Genomic DNA, 22,314 nt, shown 5'->3' with positions numbered 1-22,314 from the left:
GTCTTTTGGGTGGTACCCCCTCATACTTATAGGCATAAATTTGTTGTTGCTGGTGCTGTGAAGCCGGCTTCTCTTCCCTGCAACCTTGTGCATACAGTGTGACATTTAGCTCAGTCCTGCACTCTCCTCACCAGTGTTGTTACTTATAAAGGTACATGTAGACTTGTAAATTCTTAAAGCTAATTAAAACAAATTAACAAAATGGTAATAATTAGACGTATCTAGTATACACATCTCTGTGACTCATGAGAATTGTCAGACATCCGTTTGCTTCTTAAGTTGTTCTGTCTTTTTTTATGTTTTCTAGTTTTACTAGGTATATTTTCAAAGACCTGTAATATGTAATTGCCTACCTTTTATTGTGCTTTTTTTTTCCTTACTGGGAAACAGAAGTACTAGGGATGTTGTAAGAAATAAGAGCATATTCATCTGGAAAACAATGAGAAATTGCATCACGACGGAGGCTCCCCTTTTCCATACTAAGCTTACATAAGGTCATACACATATGTAGGTCTCATCTGCCCAATGATTTTGCAGAATTCATTCACCCCTCTGCCCCACCTCTTACTCATCTAGATTTATACACCCAAAGCTTAAGATGCTTGATGCAGTAAATTCAATCAGTGAATAGATCCAGAATGTAAATATTCCTTGAAAAACTTTGTATGATATAGGCCAAATCAATAGCACAAACCTAGAGGACAAAAAATATGAGTTATATCCAACCAGGTGCTGTCAGTTGATAGCTACTCATGGCAACCCCACGTGTATCAGATGGGAATTGTGCTCCTTGGGATTTTGAATGGCGGACCTTCCAGAAGCAGGTCACCATGCTTGACTTCGGAGTCCCTGATAGATTGACTGAAAACCCCAGACTTTTGGCTAGCAGTCAAGTATGCTAGCTGATTAAATTAGCCGAGACTTCATGGTCACTATACCACTTTAGCAATAGCTTTGGAACCTAAGATATCAGAAATCTATTAAACCTATAAAATGTCCCTATACGTTTGTAGAATACCAACTGCTCTAACTCTTAAATCAGATTGCGCAGAAGTAGCACAATGTTGCAAATCTTGGCATTAATAATAACGACAAAATGGCCTGGTTTATATTTCAAGTTGAAAGAGAGCCCCTCCACATTACATAAAATTTCAGTGACTAGACAATAGCCGCATCCAAAGATAAATTAGGGAGGGAAAAATTTAATATACAGATGAGAGCATCTATGCTTTTAGTCTTGGAAGATTGAGGAGGAGTGAAAATTTTAATATTTCAAGAAATCTTAGATATTGGTACCACATTCATTAACCTCAGGGCATAGTAGTTGCTTTGCCTACCTTTTTCATTATAATCATAGACCATGGCTGGAGCTGGCTGTATGTGGGACACTACATTGCTTTGTTCAACAGAGAAAGTGAAAATCTTTGCTGCACCCAAAACCTGTCAAGATATGAATTATAAACACATAAGAACATGTTTGTCAAAAAAAAGTGAAAGAAAGAAATCACCGGGTAAATAATTTCTCAAAAATCATGATCTACGTAATTAATGAATACAGGGTACCATTGTAGGATTTAAAATTCATATCCTCTACTCTTCTTCATTGTTCAGGTCAGCTATAAACAATCAGACATCTAATCCATACTCTGACTGTGTTAGATGCTATGAAGAATGACAATCAGAGAGATAATGACAATTAACTTAGGAAGCACCCAGTCAGGGATCCAAAAACTGAGAGTTAATAGAGAGAAGATAATCAAAGGGACACAACATGGTCAATTTTTAATGTCTCTTGATTTTTTAAAAAGAAAACTTGACTTATTGTTTTGTTTTCATTGTTGATCACACACAGAGCATATACCAATTCAGCAGTTTCTACCTGTACCATTTAGTGGCATTGATTAAATTCTTAGAGATGTACAGCCAGTCTCACTCTGCTTTCTTTAGTTCTTCATTCTTCAGTTATGTACATATATTTACTGCCCCATCCCCCTGAGGCTCCTATATAACCCAGTGTTTCCTAAAGTAGGCAATACTGCCCCTTAGGGGAGCATTCGAGAACAGTCCAGACCCCAGTGGTCTGCCATAGCAGATGTCTACACTCTATCCTGGTTTATGAGATAGATTACAAAAGTTTTTAATTGCTGGGCAGGGGTGCTGAGTAATTTTTTTCTTAAAATGGGACATAGGCTAAACAATTTGAGAACTTATGCTCTAATCTTTCCAGTTGCTGGTGATGATTTTTATATAGGTATTTCTTTCTTTCTTTAAAAATCATTTTATTGGTAGCTCTTACAGATATTACAACAATCCATAATTCAATTAGAGCAAGTATTATTGCTACCACCATAATCTTCAAAAACATTTGGGTTCTTCTTGAATTCTTTGATATCGGCTCCTCCTTATCCCCTATGTAACTCTTATTATTATATTACATACTTATACAGGTATTTCTTAAAGAGCACAATGCATAGGTAGACATTTGCCCTTTCTTGTCTTTTTATATAAGTGAGGTCATATAGTATTTGTGCTTTTGGGATGAATTTATCTCACTCAGAATAATATCTGCCAGCCACATCTACTTTATACAGTGCATCAGGACTTCCTGTCTACCTTTCTCCTCTGAGTAGTATTCCACTGTATGTATGCATCATACTTTCTTTAGCCATTTGTCTGTTGATGAACATTTATGTTTTGGCTATTATGAATAGTACTACAGTGAATATTGGTCTACAAATCTCTATTGGGTCTCTGTCTTAAGTCTTGGGGAAATATCGTTAGAAGTGGAATTGCTGGGTTATGCGGTAGTCTAATTTTCAGATTTTTGAGGAAAAGTCCCATTGTTTTGCTATTTTTCATTACCACCAGCACTGGGGAAAGGTATCATTTTTCCCACATCCTTGCCAACATTTCTTATTTTCTATATATTTTTTTCTTTTTAAATCTTTGCTAATCTATTGGGAGTGAAATGGTATCTCATTGGGGCTTGCTTTGCACCCCTCTTATGGCTAATAACTCTGAGCATATCTCATGTGTTTGGTGGCAATCTGAAAGTCTTTGATGAAATGTCTGGTCCAGTCTGTGCCCCTTTATGACTGAATTAATATCCTTGACATTTAACAAATCCTATCAGGCATATCTCTCAGAGGTGGAAGTGTCCACTTACTCTTGGACAAAGAAAGGGAAACAAAGCAGTTGGAAGCAACATCACTGCCGAACTTACCTTATCCATGTACAAAAGAACATGGCCGTTTGGGGTTTCAGTCTTCAGCACTTGACCACTGCTTTCAAGCTTTGAAGACACGGATAGGACACAACAAGGGTGGGTGTTAGATTGAATAACAGTACTAACTGAGAATTAAATTATTCTGTTTTCTAAATGTAATCAATTTTCAGGAATATATCTTATGGAATGATTCCAGAGTTTTATGATAATTTGATAAGCCCAAGAAAGGAACTAATTAAAGAAACCTATTATACACCATGAAACACAATGAACATTCATTGCCAAAAATTAAGAACACCTCCCCCACCCCCAGGATTATAGCAAAGTTATCCATGTGAACTCTGAGTAAGCTTTTTTTCCTTAGTGAAGAGTTCCATAATTCAGTTTGGCTATCCAATTGTTTACTCTATGTATTATATTATTTTTCTGTCCTGAAAGATGGAATTATTTAACTTACCTCTTCAAGGGTTGACAAGACTGGAGTAAATCCTGATAGCATTTTTATATCAACAAGGACCACATTGGAGTTATTGCGAATTCCAGTGTAGCTGAAATTTAAAATGAACAAAAATAGAGAAAGAAACATCCCCCTCCAAAAACAATTCTCTTCATTTTCTTGCTAGAACTGCTATGTCTATCCAAAGAATCAGAATAGAAGTCTTGAGGAGAGGCAAAAAACTGAAGGGGAAACACCCAAATAAGGTAGTTCTCAAACAACTAGCTAGAGGTCTGTCCAGAGTGATGATGGGGGATATGATACAAAGTAATGTAATTTGAGAAAATTATTATTATCTGGAAAGAACAGCTCCTCAACACCCTCCCCCCCTTTAAGTTTTAGGAGGCTACAAGATCTGAATTCATAAGCATAGTTTATAATTTTGTATGACCTACACGCAGCACTCGAAGGAACTCTGTATTTCATTTTATTTTTTTATATCAGGAAGTTCGTGAAGTAAGAATGTCCTCAAGAGATGCTTGAGCCTGTGCCCCTGCATCTGAGTAGGGTTGGTGGGAGGAGAAGCTAAGAATTCCAAAATATAGTCGTTGTTAGTTTGGGCGTTCAGGCAATTTTCATGTCGAAATCCTAAGAAAAACAATCCAACCTACTTTTGCTCAGCATTTTCGTATGGCTAGGCCTTCTGGCTAAAGCGAGAGCCCTTTGGAGTGTAAAAAATGAATGTTGATTTAAGAAGGCTATTTTATCTATCTGAAAAAGAAAAAAATTAAATCCTCCCCCCCCCCCCCATAGAGTTAGAAAGCAAGCCTCTGTGAGCTTTTCACTGTCAGCCTACCTGTGCCTGTCTCGAGGAAGAAAGCGAATACCTTCAGCGCCCAGAGTTATCAGGGTTCCTGCATCACTAAGTCCAACTAACGATGAAATATTGGCGGGGCAGAAGCCTTCAAGCTTCAAGTCCTGCATGAGTCTGGCTCTGGGTTAGTGTAAGCCTGGAGGACAGGAACTCTCTGAAGGAGAAGCACCGGGATATAGCAGCTCTCACGCAAGAGTGTGAGGTTGGTGACCATTGTCATGGCTACTGGCACTCATAATTGCACACTGCCCTTTAAAATATTTTAGGTACATAACCATCCCTTTCATCTAGGAGTTGATCGCAAAACATGGCACTTACTTGAAAGTCACTGTTAGGTTATAAATCGTCTGAAATTGACTTGAAGAGTTTTTCTTGACCATTTCCAAGGCAAGCGAAAATCCAGATGCATTTGTAGGTACCGGCACATTGTATTTCAGGGTAGCCTAAAAGGACAGAAAGTAAGAAGAAAACCACTTCATTTAACCTGTACCCCCAAACTGGAGGACCTATTATTAACGTGAGTCAGTTCATACATTTTCCATCAAGAAAGGAGGGCAACTGAAACTGCTTAGTTGTCAGAGACACGAGGATTCTTAGCTACCCAATTTAATAAAGATGATTGTTCTTTTGTGATGACATTGCTCAAGAAATTTTCCAGTCATCAAGTGATAATTTGGTGAGTGCCTCTTCAAAAAATACCTTGTCTTTGCAACTATTGATTAGAAAACATCAGTAAGAAAAAGAGGAGAGCTACTCAGGAACATATAAAAAGTGGCCAGACCCCAACACTGGGGAAATGGTGGCCATTGGACCGAGGGTGGGACCTCCAGCTTTGTGAGCTTCCAATGAAAGGTGACTCGGAGCCATCATATATTTAATGATACATTTAAATAGAGATTATTATAAACTTGATTATGGTGGATCAAATCATGGAATACTATGATACTTGGTCAGTTGACCTCCCTCATGACCCAACCTGAATTTGCTCTAGGCTGAAGTATTTCTCACCCATTCCAGGAAAGAAATGTATTCTTTGACCTTTAAAATATTGTCGGTGGTCTTGTCTTTATTATGCTTCATTTGTATTTTTACCTCTGTTACATTATTATTTTCTTCTTGCCATTTGCTTCCTTTTTGTCTCTTATTGTCTCTGTTGGGTTTCTTAGTTTGTGACGCACAGAAGGAGTGGATGCATAGAGACAATAACTGATGCAGGGATGTGCATGGGGGATGAGGAGTGGGGAGATGGAGGGGATTTGGGGAGCAAATAATGAAAGCAGGAGGGGGAGAAATCACTAGAACTGACTGTGATAATGTATATACAACTCATTTTAAAATGTGATTTAACCATGGAAGTGTGTGATATGTGAATATTATTTCAATAAAAATACTAAAAATAAGGAAAAAGGAAATCAAACTTGACCAGTGGTTACCATGAATGAAAGAGTTAGAAATAGATACTGCTTAGGGGGGCTGTGAGTTTATGTTAATGGCGGTGGAAGAATTCAGGAAATGATATATCAATGATGGTCGTACAACACGAAGAGGTAATCGATGGCACTGAATTATACATGTAGAAGTTGCGGAATCGGAGAATGTTCTGTTGTGTGTATCTTTGCCAAAATTATAAAACAATAATTACATGAACAACAACGAGGACCAGGAGAAGAATTGACTGCGGTGATAACCGCACCACTCTTCTTAATGGGATGGGCTTGCTGAACTGTACGTCATGTGGATGAAGTGCTAGTAAAACAGCGTAAAAAAGGAAAATGCATTCACACACAAAGTAAATACCTAAAATGGCAAGAAAACATTTCAGAAATAACGGAATGGATTGTCCCACTGTAAACACTCATTTCATCACAAGTAGAGTTATATTACCTGTATAAATGCACAACCTTGTCCTTCCACAGCTATTGTGTATTGTCCGGTTGCTTTTGTTACTTCTGAACGTTGCACCACCAAGCGGTTGGCCTTGTTGACCTGCAAAATCTCATTGAAGTCTTTACTTCTAAAGGTGACAGTGTTTCTTTGATCATTAGAGAAGGTGAGCTTCATGTATTGGGTTAAGGCGAAAAGACAGACTGCAGTGTCCTGGGCAGAAGAGTACAAGCAATGATCAGAACTCTGCTATTAGTGATTTAAGCATCACTTTGAGTCACTTCACAGATATATTCTTAACATAACACAAGGTACAATATCCTGAATAGCAGCAAAACATATTTGCCTAGGCTTAAAAGTTGCTGCTATTTATATTTATTTTTCCTCAACTAGTCTTAATTAGCTTTTATATTTCTAAAGGGTTTTATAGTCTCTGTTACAGAAAACATTGTCAAATCTTTCCCTAAAAGTTCCCTCAGTTACTGATTGCCATTGAGTCGATCCTGACTCACGGGATCCCTATAGGACAGGGTAGAACTGCCCCTGCGGATTTCCGAGACTGTAACTCTTTACAGAGTAGAAAGCCTGGTCTTTATCTGGCAGAGCAGCTTGGGTTTTGAACTGTCGACCTTGTAGATTGCAGCCCAAGGCGTAACCAGTACACTAGCAGGGCTTTAAACATTAAAATTTTGTATAATTCAGTGACCTCATAGATTCTTTGCCTTTAAGCTTATACATAACCATTTTCAAAGAAGGAGAACTAGAAGAAGGAGAGGATGCTGGGAGATTTGCTATCAGTGTTTTATTCAGAAACTCAGTCTGAAAAAGAGCGCTCAGTGAAGTCTTCCTTTATAGGAATAAAACAGCATTTTTCATTTTCAATTTTTATTCCTAGAAGGAAAGACAAAACATACTCATTGCTTCTGCTGTACATTCTGTCCAGCTGCTTCTCCCAATACATTTCACACCCTACACACAGCCACCAACAAATCAACCCCAGTGTACATTGAGTTTATGGAATAGAGTAGAACTACTCCATAGAGTTTCTGAGTCTTGTTATTCTCTCAAGGCGTGACTGGTGGGTTTGAACCATGAACCTTGCAGTTAGCAGTCCAAAGCTTAACTTATTGTACCACCAGGGCTCTTAGTGTCCAGACCACAAAAATGGGGAAAATTCTACTTCAATTCCGTGAGAAGACTATATCATTTATAAAAATGAATTCTTAGTGGAAATGCAATTTGACCGTAGGAGCTAATTTGCCATCACTGTTGGTGTCTAAGACTACAACCTCTCTAGGTGTTTTTACTGGGTAAATGCAGAAATCAAAAAAGGGCATCGGTGGTTGGGTGGGGGTCATCCAGTCAGTTCTGACTCATAGTTTACAGAGAAGAACACTGTCTGATCATGTGCCATTCTCACAAGTGTTGCCAGGTTTGAGCCCCTTTTTGCAGTGAATGCGGGAATCCCCTTAGTCAAGGGTCTTCCTCTTTGTCACTGACATTCAACCAAGGATGTTGCCCTTCGGATTTTGAGGTCCTGGAGACAAAACCATCATGCCTTTTTTGAGCATTTTGGGTGTCCTTCTTCCCAAACAGATTTGTTCATTTATTTGGCCATCCACAGTCTAGTCAATATTCCTTTCCAATACCATAATTCAAATGCATCGATTCTTCTTCAGTTTCCCTGGTTCATGTTCAAGCTTGCACATGTATGCAAATACCAAGTGTGGAGTCAGGCACCTCCTAGTCCTTAAGGTGACATCTTGGCTTGTTAGTACTGCCAAGAGGTCTTTTGCAGCAGATTTCCCCGTGTAATAGCTGGTTTGATTTATTGATTGGCTGCTTGTTCTTGGGCATTAACTGTGGATCTACATAATCATTAGCAAATGTAGTCAAATATAATTATTGGTATCTTTAGTCTTTTCTCCATTAATCGATGGTATTGTTCCATTGATCGTTGTCCTATTGCTTTGTTTTTTTTGCTTTGTTTATGCTGTGGTGCAATTCATATTGAAAAACCATTTTAAATTTCATCAGTAAGTGCTTCAAGCCCTTTTCACTTGAAGAGGGGCCTTATTTTATTGATCTCCGTACTGAAACTTGCTAGAAGAGTGCTTGAGAGAAAATAACTGCCTGATCAATAAGTACTTGTTGCCCCAATCAAATCGGATTTATAATATAAAATGTTCTACCTCTCTCATAGGTTATTTTTTTTCTGGGAGCATCTTTGCTATCTGGATAATTCTAGAATAGGATTCCTGCATTACACACATTGGGGTTAGTCTCTGACCTACATCAGTTACCTGGGCAGAGGAGAAACCTCCGTAGGGATTCATCTTCTGGACAACGCACTGCACAATCTTACTGGCATAGGTGAGGTCAGGAGTTTTCTGGGAAACGACAGCCAATAGCACATAGCAAGTCTTTTCATTCTCAGGAGAAGGTGTCAGAGGAAGGAAAAAGGGGGAATTTTTTGTCATCTTTGCTGTTTTCCAATGTATCATATTATCTGAGGACAAAGGGGAGTTTTTTTTAAAATCAAAGTGTCCAATATATATTAAAATTCACAATCCCTATAAATACTAGTGATTAAAAATATGAGGAGAGAAATTCCATTTTTGACCACAAGTAGCAAATTCCTAGTACAAACCCATTATTTTGAAAGCTTTATTATTGTTAATGGTACAGTCCCTTATTTGATTCCTTTATATCATTCATTTGAGAAGAAACTAGTGGAAAATAGAAAGATGAAAGAAGGAACTATGTAGTGATAATTAAAGATAAAGAGCTACTATACATTTTTTCATCGCACCCTCCACCCCACAACTGCCTAAAGAATTCTGGAACCCTAATCTCTGCACCCATAAATAAGACACCGATTGCAAAGGAAAGCTTTCATTGTTATGTTCATGATGTCAGCCTGGAGTAGGGAGGGTCTTAACACTAGCACCTTCTTAGTGGTGTATTATAGAAACGAGAAACAGACAATAGAGAGACACACACCTAGGATGACGATAGATGCCATGTGAAGATACAACTATAAGTATCCAAATAATAAAGACCAAGGTACACCCAGGGCAACCATCAAAGACAAACGCTTTCCTAGAGCCAACACCTTGCTGTGGACTTGTAGCCTAGAAAACTGTGTTCTTTAAAGCCGCCCATTAATGGTACTTTGCTGCTGTTATGACTGACAGGAGTAGGTAAGTAAGATAAAGGCAACCAAGAATTTCTATAAGATAAATAGAAATGTACTGATGAAGACAGGACTTTTATATGATCACTAAATAAGTGAGGTAGTTAGTTTATTTTGCCAACCTGGCTGGTAAACACATGTGGGATTAATTGAAGGGCAGAGAGATAAATGGCTCAGCGAGCCGCGCCTTTTTTGTCTCTTGCTCTTCGATCATCGGACCAGTGAGCGGCTGCCTTGCTTGTTCTGTGCCTTAGTTTGCAAACTACACTACCTGTGGGACAACAAACCCATGGACTCCATCACTGTAATTTGAGGTTCCTTCAAGACCTGCTTCGCCACACCATTGGAATTTACATCTCTTGAGCTGGGGACTGTCAGGCCCTGTCATCTGGCTGACTGTTGGTGACCTGCCTTGCTGTTTGCTGACTGTGCCCTGACAGCTGAATTGCTCGACAGAGGACTACCTGGCAGCCCTCAAGACTCGAAGGACTGCCAGTGTCTCACAGCTGTAGCATGGGAGTGAGTTGCACTGAGCCATTTGTACTGCTTTTTGATTTAATTAACTGTTTCTTTCTTATGTTATATATATATATATATATATAAGCATTCTGGTTTTGTTTCTCTCGAGAACCTTGTCTAACACAGTAAGTTTAATCTGTGAACAGAGTCCCTGTTCTCTTCCACAAAAATGACAATAACACTTACCTTTTTTGGTTGCTGATTGATCCAGGATCTGGAGTAAAGATTGCACCTGCTCCTCTTTTCCAGCTAAGGCAAATGCATAAGCTAGAATTGCCCGAGTATAGTCATTAGTGACACCATTTTTCAATGCCTCCTCTAGGCAAAACAGCCCGTTTCGCAGAGCTGGAAACTAGACAGGAGGAGAAAATAAATTTTAAAATAATTCCTCAATACTTTATACCTCCAACAGCCTTTCTTTATAATGTATATAGTAATATATCCTTGAAAATATCCTTAAAGTATATTTCACACATGAGCCTGTTCATATACACATATAGGTGTCAAATTTAAGACATATTGCTAAAATAAATTTCAAATGGCATTATTAGTATGGTGGAAAGAAAAATTAGGTCGTAATAAAATGGTTCAAGATCTGATTCCCACTACAACTGAATTGATCCTGACTCATAGTGACCCACTTAGATAGGATGTCTGCGGCTGTAAACGTTTACGAGAGAAGGCAACCTTATCTAAATCTCCCAGAGAAGATGGTGGCCTGGAACTGCTGACTGCGTGATCAACAGTCCAACATCCACCTGACAGTGCCACCCCACCCTGACAACTAAGCTCACTTCCATCAATTCTGACTCATAGTGGCCCCATGGGGAGAGTAGTATTGCCCCTTTGGGTGTCCAAAGAGGGACACTGTCACCAGGGCTCCCAATATCTGAAGAGTAATATTTTGATTAACAAAATAACTTTATTTTGTGTGACAAAGCATATGTGTGTTTATGTGTGTTTGTGTGTGTGTGTATGTGCTGCCAAAGCAAACATGAAAACATACATATTTTTATTAGACCTAGGACATTTAGTCTAGTACCTAAAAATAGAGGCACACATTCCTAGAGATGATTTTTGAGACATACTAATAGTAATCCTGAAAATTCTTCCTATCTTTGTTTAGAAGTAGATTTCAGTGTCAGATAATCTGACCTGTACATTGAGTGGTAGCTTGGATAAACCACACTCAAGTTAAAGATGCTTATACACTGGTTTCATAAGAGAACCAAAATACTCTGTTATGGCTATATTTGGACCTCAGGTTCTTAATTTGAATTGTTGGCGGAACTTGAGGAGATATGCAAATACCAAGTGCAAGAAAACTGCATGCACATGTATATTATCTCTCGCGGGAAAAACCTTCATACTTTTCCTCCTAGGTATCGATGGACCTAGAAGCATGGGTTGCTTTAATTGAAAAGACCATAATGAGCAAAGTGTTCTCTTGATGTTTCAACAAGGCTAAGAATTTCAAGTGACTTCACACGTCCCTCTATTGACTACGCATCCTACTGCCTGAAACCCAAAGACAATGGTAATCCATACGGTGACACCGAGTCCAGCTTCAAGAAAAGCTCCAACAATATAGGCGGTGAGTGAAACATCAGCGTCATCTCCACCCTGGAAACAAAGAAATAATGAGTCATGCAGGATAGTAGAGCATAAAATAATATCTATTCTTCTGAAGGGAAACAAGAAACCCTAGAACTAATATTACTCACAAATACTAGAAAATGTATAATTTTCAAGTGATAGGATTGAAAGCTATGATGCTAGCAAGAATTCAAGATCCAATGCGTTATTAAAATAAAACACAACAAAATTACCCCAAGTATAGTTAATGACATAAATAGTACTATTTGTATAAGCCAGCCTGAATCTGTTTCATATGGCTATTCATATGATTCTGACTTTATGTAGTATCAACTTAAAAGAAGAAAACAAAGATTTTCAGATTGGGGGGATTTAAGTGAAACTTCCTGAACATACTTGAAAAGGTATCCTAAAGTGTAAAAATAAAAAACCAACGCACTGCCATCGAATCTACTCCAACTCAGAGTGAATCTATAGAGCAGAGTAGACATGCCCTGTGTGTTCCCGAGGCTGTACGTCTACAGCCTCATCTTTTTCCCTCAGAGCAGCTTGCTGGTTTGAACAGCTGACCTGGCATTTAGCAGCCCAACACATAACCCCCCTACACCACCAGGACTCTGTGGAAAAGTTACCATAGGAGCTTACTAGAGTCAAGTTTTAATAGGTTCTCAGAGTGTAAACAATTAGTAAGACATATGTAAATCATGTGGTTTGCAAATTGACTGGGTATCAACCTTTCCTAATGAATTTAAAAATTAAAAATACCAGAATTCACGCAACGATTCGGACTCATGAAGTCAGGAATAATATAAAAGGAAATTAATTTTAGCAGAGGCCCTAATAATTCTGATGCCAAAAGCAGATATGTTGGCTTTTGGGAATCAACTGATCTAGTCCAAACCTCTACTTGTCTCTTTTTTAAGCAAAAGGAAGTCTTTCTCCTCCTCAGAAAAGACATGTTTTCGAGATCAGTTTTCAAGGGGCAAGTAAGTGCAGGTGATGGACCCAAAATAAGCTATGGCATCCAGACACAGTTAGATTACAGTCAATTTTATCCCGAATACCCTGCAGTCAGAGTTTTCCTTTTACCTTCGCTTCTTTGTCCTTCACAACAAAACATGGCACCACACACGCATGTACATTTCAGTATGACAAGAAGGCGGGGGGGCTCAGAGAAACTGAAGCACCAACTAGTTATGAATCCAAGAAGAGGGGAGATATGAAGAGATCTTTCAGAAGAAGACATGAGGAAGTCAATGATTCTCCTAGGTAGGAACGAGGGCTCTTCCGACTGTGAAGGTTAGGTTTGGAAAAATGTAAAGCATTTCCCCATACCACATAAGAGCAAAGAAATCCGAAACAAAGTGCCTTAAGCTGAATACCATAAAGAGTTCCTATTCCTTTACATTTGGAAGTGGATTCATTTACTCAGTTTCCTATTCCAAAATCCAAGAATAGGAGTGGTGATTCTGAAGAAGAACCAAGAGTACACATACGGAGCATTTCAGGGCATGCCAAGAAACCCCGGTGGTGTAGTGGTTATGGATTAGGTTAGTAACCCCCAAGTCATCAGCTTGAAACCCCCAGCTGCTCCTTGGGAGAAAGACTTGGCTTTCTATTCCCATAACGACGTACAGCTTTGGAAGCTCCCAGGGACAGTGCTACACTCTCCTCTGGGGTTCTTATGAGGCAGAATTGACTTGATGACAGAGTTTGGTGCTTTTGAGGGGCTTACTCAAATATTACTGTAGGCAAGTTTGAGCATCCAGAAGGAAACATAAAGGGGAGGATCAGATAGAGGGGAGAAGCCTATCTTCCTCTTTTCATTTCCTTGGATTTCCCGCTGTGAATTCACCTTGAGAACACTTTTCTGCCTGCAAAGAAAGGAAGAAGGAGGGGAGGATGCTTAGGGATTTCTCTCTGTGCAGCAGAAGGTAAAGTGGGTGGGAACCCCCAGGCCACACTTCCCCTCCTTTGTATTTTGCTCCAGAGCAGCTTAGCCTTATGATCTTCTTTGAGAGGGTACTGGAAGAGTGTGGACTGTGGAAGCCTTTGTCTAAATACTCCTCCCAAACTCTCTCACCAGCCAAGAATAACTCACTGCCATCCACTCGATGCCAACTCGTGACCCTACAGGGCAGGGTAGAGCTGCTCTTGTGAGTTTCTGAGACTAACTCTTTATGCAAGTAGAAAGTCCCATCTTTCTCCCCCAGCCAAGAATAGGAATGAATTACTTTCTCAAGTTCACTCCTCTTAATACATTGGATCAAAATCGATATTTTTCCTCTAGATTCCCCCTCTCTCCCCTTTTCTTTATTTCCAGCTTGCTTACTTACTGGTTCCATAGAAGAACTTAACTACATTCCATGGAAAGCTGAAGCAAATGAATAGAACCTTCCTGAAGAGTTAACTCTCCGCTGTGGTGACTATGCTTGCAGTAGGAGTGACTCCATTGTCCAACATACCACAGGCACGAGAAGATGCAGAAGAAGATGTGTATTCGCAAGGAAAGCATTCACGTTTTAGATCATGAAAACCAGAGAAGGAAAGTAGACCAGGCCAGGAGCAAGAAGAGCACAGAGTTCGGTTAGTCACTCACCTCCCAGGCATTGTTGAAAATTTTGCCATCACTTTTAAAGCAGCCGTTAAGGTCTTGTTTGCTTGACAACCAGATCAAGGTTTGCTTTTGAACTTGTTCATCAATGTAAACATATTTCTTCATTCTCTCCAATGTCTTAAAAGTAAGGGCAGTGAACCTGTAACACAAGTCACCAGAGCACCAGGTGGGTAAAAAGAAAGAGAAAGGAGAGGCGCACAATCATTGCTCCCTTTGAATCATGGAGAAGCCTAACTTCTCTAATGTTGATTGGAACTCTTCTCTCATTGCCATCAAGTTAATTCCAACTCTTAGAGACTCAATAAGACAATCTAATTACCCTTGTGAGAATCTGAGACTAAATCTTTATGCTAGTAGACCTCATCTTTCTCCCAAGGAGTGGTTGGTAGTTTTGAACTGTTGACCATCTAGTTAGTAGCCAAATATGTAACCCACTACACCACCAAAAATCCTTTGGACTTAGTCTTTCTTAATAACATTTCTTTGCTGTTGGTTAATAAAATCTCATGAACAGCAATAGCTGTTTAATCCAAAGTCTTTGTCGTATAGCCCATTAGATTATCCATACATGGAATAAATGAGTGTAGCTAGGTGGTTTGTGCCTCTGTAGTCTCTCTTGAATCTACATATGATCCAGTAAAGCCCAAACTTCTATGAGCCATTTGTTATGGAGTTAATCAATTGCACAAAGCTGAGGGTTTAATTTCATACGTGTATGGATTTAATTTCATACGTGCATGGGTTTATTGCAAACAAAATGTGCTTGAGCATGTTTCTGCAATCAGTAGATGGTTGCAAACACATTCCCTCAGGTTTTAGTCTTGTTAAACAAACAAACAAACACACACAAAACTCACTGGCATAGAGTCAATTTTGACTCTTAGCCACTCTTGGAGTACAACTGACCCTCTGAGGAAAGGACAGAGGAGAACGACCTCTGTGGATTTCCTAAACAAGACATTAAAAAGCATCTTTCTCTGATGGTTTCAAACTGCTTGCCTTGCAGTTAGCAGCTCAATACAACAGTAGGGCTCCAAGCTTTAGTCCATTAAGGTGCCTTTTAAAAAATGTCTGATCAGAACAGTGGTTTTTGAGGGGAACTTCTGGGCAGTTAAGTTCCAGACAGAGAGATCAGCTCAGGAAATGATGGTGACTTTTTCTTTTTTTTTTGACATCAAGAGGACAATCTTAATAGATTTCATCAAAGGACACAGGATTATCATGAAAATCTTACTATGAAAACCTCATAAGAGAATTGAAAGCTTCATTGGTGAGAAAAAGGCCAGGAAATTGTGCCGTGCAACCTCCTGTAAAGCATGTTATTGGGAAGACTTACCCTCGTTAAGCCTACAACTCTGATCTTGCTCCTACAGACTTCGTTTTGTTCCCCAAACTCAAAGAGCACTCAAAGGAAACATGATTTCAATCACTCAAGGATGTCACCACTGCCATTTTAGCGTTGTGTAAATGAAAGGGTACAAAATCCTTTTGGGGAGTGTTAAGTCCCAAAATCAAGCTCACTGCCATCAAGTGCATTCTGACACTAGTGACCCTACAGGGTCAAGTAGAACCAACCCCAAAGGTTCCCAAGGCTCTGAATCTTTCACGTGGAGATGACCTCATCATTGTCTCTTGGAGCAGCTGGTTGGAACCACTGGCTCTGTTGTTAGCAAGCCCACACCTAACTCATGGTGCCGCCAGAGCACTACCTTCTGAATTGCATAAACCTGGATGGAAGACATGCTGAGAAACAACCAGAGCTTCGCATTTTGATATTTGTTATATATCTATTATAGCAAAATTTTACTTACTCTCATATATAAAAACTAATCTCACTGCCACTGTGCCTATTCCAACTTAAAGTGACCCCATAGGACATAATAGATGTGACTTTGTGGGGTTCTGAGACTATAACTATTTCAGAGAGTAGTTGGTGGTTTTGAACTGCTGACCTTGTAATTAGTGAAGTGGGCTTACATAGAAGGTCATCATTAAATGATCAGATTGCTAGATTAATTGCCATGAGAAGTAGAATAAGGATATATTTTGTTTTATTTGTTTCTTTCCTGTAAAATGTCACAAGGGAAATCCACTCAAAATTTTAAGCAAAAATTCCGAGAATTTATTTGGCATTCGAAATCCACAGCTGTAGAGTATATTCAAACTCCCAGCTGTAAAGAATCAGAGTAGAGAGCTTCGCAGAGTTTCCAAAGCAACCTCATGATTACAGGAGCAGACCGCTTTTCCTAACTTCCTTAGAGCAGCTAGTGGATTCAAACCACCAACCTTGAGATTATGAGGCCAATGATTAGCTCAGTGTGACAGAAAACCAACTGTTCACATAAAGTGAAAATATGGTGGTTTTACCAAGAGAATCTCAAGCAGGGATGTGCATAAGGCAAGACACAAAGAGATGACAATAAAATTAATGATTAGTGATTGATTGAGGTGACAAGAGAGGAGGTTAAAGGGCCAGAGAAAGTCTTTTACTGTATAAAAAAGCTTGGATATACTTAAGTGGGCTACAGACGCTTGCAATTGTCATCACAGGATGCTTACATTGCATCCTCTACGGAACAGGTTATTAAACTGTCCAGGTTGACAGCAAACATTTACTGAAGCCTTTACTGGTTAGGAAGATTTAACTTGAAATCTTCTTCCTAAACACTGCGTGCCCAAGTAAAACCTCTTTTTGCCTGGAGAGTTTAGATAACCAGTTAGCTACAGTTTCTTCTTGAGTCTTAGATTTTATATTCTTGTCCTGAAAGAATCATGAGGTGTCATTGAGACTGGGCAACAGGCATCAGAAGATTGACAACAAACAATAAACAAACAAACAAACAAACAAAAATGCATTGGTGAGAAAGGGGGGAGTTTGGAGTGGAGACCCAAAGCCCATCTGTGGCCAATGGAACATCTCCCCACAGAGGGGTCGCAGGGAGTGGATGAGTCAATCAGGGTGCAGTAGAGCACCGATGGATCACGCAATATTCCTCTGTTCCCTTGAGGCCTCCTCACCGCCCGCTATCATGACCCCAGTGCCGCTTCCCACTCTGGACTAGCCGGGAGCACGTACATAGGTTTAGGCAAGCGAGAAAACTCATAACACATGGAACCCAGCAACAGAAATGGGAATAGCAATACCAAAAGTGTAGGGGGAAGCAGGGGAGAGGTGGAGAGGGAAGTGGGTACTAATCACAATGAATGGCACATAACCACACAACCCCATCCAGGGGGAAGAACAACAGAAACCAGAGGGGAAGGGAGACAGTGGTCGATGTGAGGTTTGAAAATAATTAACAATCTATTCTATCAAGGGGCCACGAGGGTTGGGAGGGAGGGGGGAGGGAGGGGAAAAAAAGAGCTGATCCCAAGGGCTCAATGGAAAGTAAATGTCTAGAAAAGAACGATGTAATTTATGTCCTAATATGTCGGATACAATTGATGTACGGATTGTAACAAGAGTTGTAAGAGCCCCCAATAAAATGATCTAAAAATATTTATTAAAGCTATTTTACACTACTTCATTTGTATAAAAAATCCCCTTCTTCCACATCCTGACTTGATGCTAGAGAAACACTCTTGTAATTATTCATGGTTGCTCACAGATAAAGAGCTCAAGTCTAGGCATCAGAAAACTTTCGAAGGCAGCATAAAGCAATGTTTAATTCAGGCATTTTACTTTTGATCAAAGCTTTAGACAAATTTCTAGATTACAAAATCCAAGTTGCTTGTAAATATCCATCACACTCAATCTTCCTCACTTGCTGACAAGCCTTGTCCTGGGAATTCCTATCATTATTTAAAAATAAATTCATTTCTCACCATATGTTTCCTTGCCGATCCTTCTGCCAAAACACACTATATGAGCCATCAAAGTTCTTGAATGATAACTGCTTTTGATAACCTAAAATATGTAAGATAGAGATAAATTAGTTTTTGTTTCAAGAAAATTAGAATGGTGTAACTTTTTATTTCAAGAAAAAGAATGGTGTAATGAATGTCCTGGATGTACATTGTTAGGATATTTTTTCAAATTTCTGGCTCTCTATAAAAAATTTTAAAATAAAAAAAACTCCAGCATGCTAGGTTTTTTATGACAAATAATATACTGCATGTGAATATGCTTAGCTCAATAACTAACTGGCTCATAATTGATAGTTACTAATTGCTTAATACTCTTTCCTTGTAGGTTATTTTACTTCATTGTTATCTGTTTTGTAAGAAAACCAAATGAAATGATGTCTCTAAATACTATCCTTAAGATTACATTTTATAAGGTTTATATGTCATCTTTTACAAACAAACCTTATCATTTCACTACAATGGAAAACCACTGAGTAGACTAATACAGAAGCTGAAAAAAATAAGCCTTTTACAACCACTACCACCACTAAGAAAAATAATATTTTACCTAAATATTGAGCATTAAAAAAACACCCCCAAACAACTGAGTTTATAATTGGATGCTACTAAGTTAAATGTTAAAATGGACAATGAGCACAGATATTTTGAAAACATTTAGGTAAAAAAGAAAAGACAGCTAAATTTGTAGTCAGTAGTTCAGTTACAATCCACTTTCCCACATCAGACTACCTCATGATGACAGATTTCTGACATCTTGGTACCAACAAAAATTGACTGCATCCCTTTTGTCCAGAAACGATTTACATCTTCTCACCACTAGATAAGAAAGAGACAGCTTTCGACTTCACGTCCTCAGTCAACTGTTGGGTGGAATTCAGATAGTCGAGGACGTAGGTGTCTGAAGCTAGCATGGCAATGTTCTGCTCGCCGTATCCATAGGGCACGTGGAGAAGATTCTCTAGATTCCGCATCGCATGGCCTAGGTTATCCCCTGCAGTTAGGAACATTTTAAAAATCAGAGTTGCTTTGGATTAAAGCAATAATGCAATGACTAGCTGCCTCATAATTGACCATTTATAGTTTATAAACTATAAGTTTATAGCATTTATAAACTAAAAGAATCCGATTGAAAGTGAAAAACATTTAAAATTGAGTTTAAAAACTTGAGAAGGTAATTCCAAAGAGAAGGTCGCTATGAAAGGTGAGTTCAAGAGGTTTCGGAAAACCCCTTCAGACTGCCATTTACCAGAGGTAGGGCTAGTTAGGGGCGTGTGCTTTTAATCAGCTTGCTTGTTTTTGAGAAACCAACTTTATGAATGGGCTCCTTATGAATTGTAATCCATTCCCTCCCTAGCCTAAAAGTGTTCATGTCAATGATAGTCAAGATTCAGTTTGCCTTTTGTTTTGAGTGTGGTTTCTCCTTTTTCAGAGGTTCTTAGTATCTTGAACAGAGAGTTTATTCTGATTTGCCAAGGTGGGTAATTAATTCAGTGACTCAGGTCATTGGGTTCTAATGGAACATTCTGTTTTCTGAACACCATTATTCATCTACCACAACTAATGTTTCAGAGTGGTTGGAAACCGCATTCAAATCCCTTTGGCTTTACAGGAAAAAAAGCATAAAAAATGATCTTGACCAATGATTTCTTCTAGATGGCAGCTGAAGAGAATTTCTCCATCCTAGTATTTTAAGGATTTTTTTAACCACCTCCACCAAGATTTTTAAATCATTTTGAAACAAAAATTTTCATCAACTTACCCACAACAGTAAAGAAGGCCTTGGCCGATCCTTCTACTACATTGTTAGGTAAGTTCAAAACTACCCGTTTGGTGATTTTGGTACCTGGAAAGAAAGCATCAACCAAAAAGAATGTGGCCATTGCTTCAGCAACCAATAGTAACTGACTTGGGGGGCTGAACACATTAAGAGTCATGTTCCACTAGTGATTTTTATTCTCTAAGTTATTTTGTTAGAAGATATAACATTGAGGTTTTGTGCTAATTCAGCATAACAAAACATCTCAAAGATGACATATAAATGACGTGTAAGATAATGGCCCCATTCTCAGCTAGTGTATGGTGGAAACGGTTATTGTCTCAGTTGGTAAGCATGAAGTTAGAGGTCTGGGTCCACAGGCAACTCAGAAAAACAGCCTGTTGATCTCCCTCCAAAAAAAATCAGCTACAGATAAACCCATGGAGCACAGGTGTACTCTGATCCACATAGGACCACCATCGGTGAGAATCAACTCGATGACAAATAGTTTTTAAAATGATTTCACGTAGGAATAATGTGCAAACACGACTTATCATGACATGCAAGAGCACACACACAAAATCAAGTCTGACGACTTGTGTTAGTCATAAGGAGCCATGGTGGCCCACTGGTAGGCAAGTGTTGGACTATTCACTACAAGGTAACAAGTTTAAAGCCACCCACTCCTCTGTGGGAGGACCGTGAGGGTATCTGCTCCCTTAACGAAGTACAGCCTTGGAAACCCTCTACGGGCTCACTACGAAGTGGAGGAAACTTGGTGGTAGCAGGCGTGGCTTCGGGTTTGGTATTAGGAAAGATAGGCAGAGCACCAGCACGGCAGTACTCGTGATGCGCTTAAACCAACAGATTGAGAGGCAATGATTCCTCCATCGGTTATCTCACCACTGGAGTATAGCAAACAAGCAAATCATTAACTAAATAAAATTGTTTGCCCTCCAGTCTGTTTTGACTCATGGCATACTCATGTGTTAGAGAGTAGACCTGTTTCATAAGGTTTATTTGACTGGGATCTTGGCAGAAGCTGATCACCAGGTGGCTGGGTGCTCTGGGCAGGTGCAAACGGCCAATCTTTATTTTTATTAAGAGATCATGTTATTGGGGGCTCTACGGCTCTTATAACAATCCAGAAATCAATCTTCAGGAAAGTAGTCGAGCACAAATTGTGCCACCCATCAACTTTAAAAGTACAAAAACAGAGATCACCTTATGTATTACTGGGCATAATGCTGATTTTCTACTATCCGACGTATGTGACAATAAAAGATAGGAATATACATTTGGAAAAGGTAGGTTGAAATTGACCAAAGTCATAGATGAATTGGGGAAAAAATCATAATCATACAGCTTGTTGGCTAAACATATAAGGAGAACAGGGCTGAAGTAAAGTAATCCTCCATGAGAATTATAAAGTCACTGAGGTATATGGTATGCTAAGTGGGCCAATATGAAAGAAAAGAGAAGAAACTTGACTGTTGATAGGTGAGACAGCTTCAAAAATTGTATGGAAACATGGAATTAGGAGATAATGGAATTTTCCAATGAAGTTTAGAAGTCGTCTCCTATGTTCTTAAGGACTAATTTGACAACAAAAGCAACTCTCTTACCTTTTGTACATATCAGAAAGCTCCGAGTCATGTCTTTTCCAATACCTTCAGGCTGTCAACACAAACACATAAACAAACATGAAATCATGCCAGTGGGTCATTTGTCCATAAAGGAAAGGTAGTTACCTTTCCCTAATGGAAAGGGGATACAGCATCAGCTCCCTTAGACTGGGCAGGTACATGCTTTGCCTGGGATGAGATCTCTTTATTGCCCCAGTTTTTGTTTCGATCTGCACATAACTGTACCTAATCCATCCCCACTTTAGGGTGAGAACAAGGATGGCCCCTATGTTATTGTGGGACACTCTCAACTCCTCTGCTCCTTCATAGGAGACCAGTTAACAAATAAATGTTTTCTGGCTTCTACAGATGCCAAAGGAGAATGTTCCTTTGAGAATTGTTGATACTTTTTGAGTATGATGGGGACCGCACAGAAGCCTTGAATTTGAGATTTTTTTAAAAAAAGGATATAGGGTAAGTGTATAAGGAATGTCATGAACTAGATTCCAATGAAAAATTATAAATACTTGTTTCAAGTATTAATTTTTATGATTTGGAGCCAGTTATTAGTTTTAGAAATGATGAATTTGATAGCTAGTTTTTTGGGGGAGGTTTTGGGGGTGTTGTTCTGTGACAGTCTTTGTTTACATTCTTCATATTGTGTCGATATTCTTGTTATGTTTGCTCCAGTTGTTTCACCCCATTAATTTAAACCCAC

The 22,314-nt window shown here is 39.1% G+C and overlaps 1 protein-coding gene across 1 annotated transcript in view; it reads right to left on the bottom strand.

Moving 5' to 3' along the window:
• Positions 1 to 376: 376 nt before the first annotated feature.
• LOC142451637 (ovostatin homolog 2-like) overlaps positions 377 to 22,314 on the bottom strand; it is a 52,106-nt gene continuing 30,168 nt past the window's right edge. Inside the window, exons 21-34 of the mRNA XM_075553357.1 lie at positions 21,597 to 21,648; positions 19,975 to 20,058; positions 19,030 to 19,206; positions 18,174 to 18,255; positions 14,331 to 14,487; positions 11,684 to 11,758; positions 10,322 to 10,487; positions 8,724 to 8,929; positions 6,421 to 6,633; positions 4,855 to 4,979; positions 3,684 to 3,774; positions 3,224 to 3,292; positions 1,338 to 1,440; positions 377 to 429 (exon numbers count right to left, since the gene is read on the bottom strand). Of these exons, the coding sequence (XP_075409472.1) occupies positions 377 to 429; positions 1,338 to 1,440; positions 3,224 to 3,292; positions 3,684 to 3,774; positions 4,855 to 4,979; positions 6,421 to 6,633; positions 8,724 to 8,929; positions 10,322 to 10,487; positions 11,684 to 11,758; positions 14,331 to 14,487; positions 18,174 to 18,255; positions 19,030 to 19,206; positions 19,975 to 20,058; positions 21,597 to 21,648 (1,653 nt within the window). The remainder of the gene's footprint in view (positions 430 to 1,337; positions 1,441 to 3,223; positions 3,293 to 3,683; positions 3,775 to 4,854; positions 4,980 to 6,420; positions 6,634 to 8,723; positions 8,930 to 10,321; positions 10,488 to 11,683; positions 11,759 to 14,330; positions 14,488 to 18,173; positions 18,256 to 19,029; positions 19,207 to 19,974; positions 20,059 to 21,596; positions 21,649 to 22,314) is intronic.

Source organism: Tenrec ecaudatus, chromosome 6 (assembly GCF_050624435.1).
Source record: "Tenrec ecaudatus isolate mTenEca1 chromosome 6, mTenEca1.hap1, whole genome shotgun sequence".
Lineage (NCBI taxonomy): Eukaryota > Metazoa > Chordata > Mammalia > Afrosoricida > Tenrecidae > Tenrec > Tenrec ecaudatus.
The sequence above is the reverse complement of the archived record's forward strand: the minus strand, read 5'-3'. Positions and strand labels throughout refer to the sequence as shown.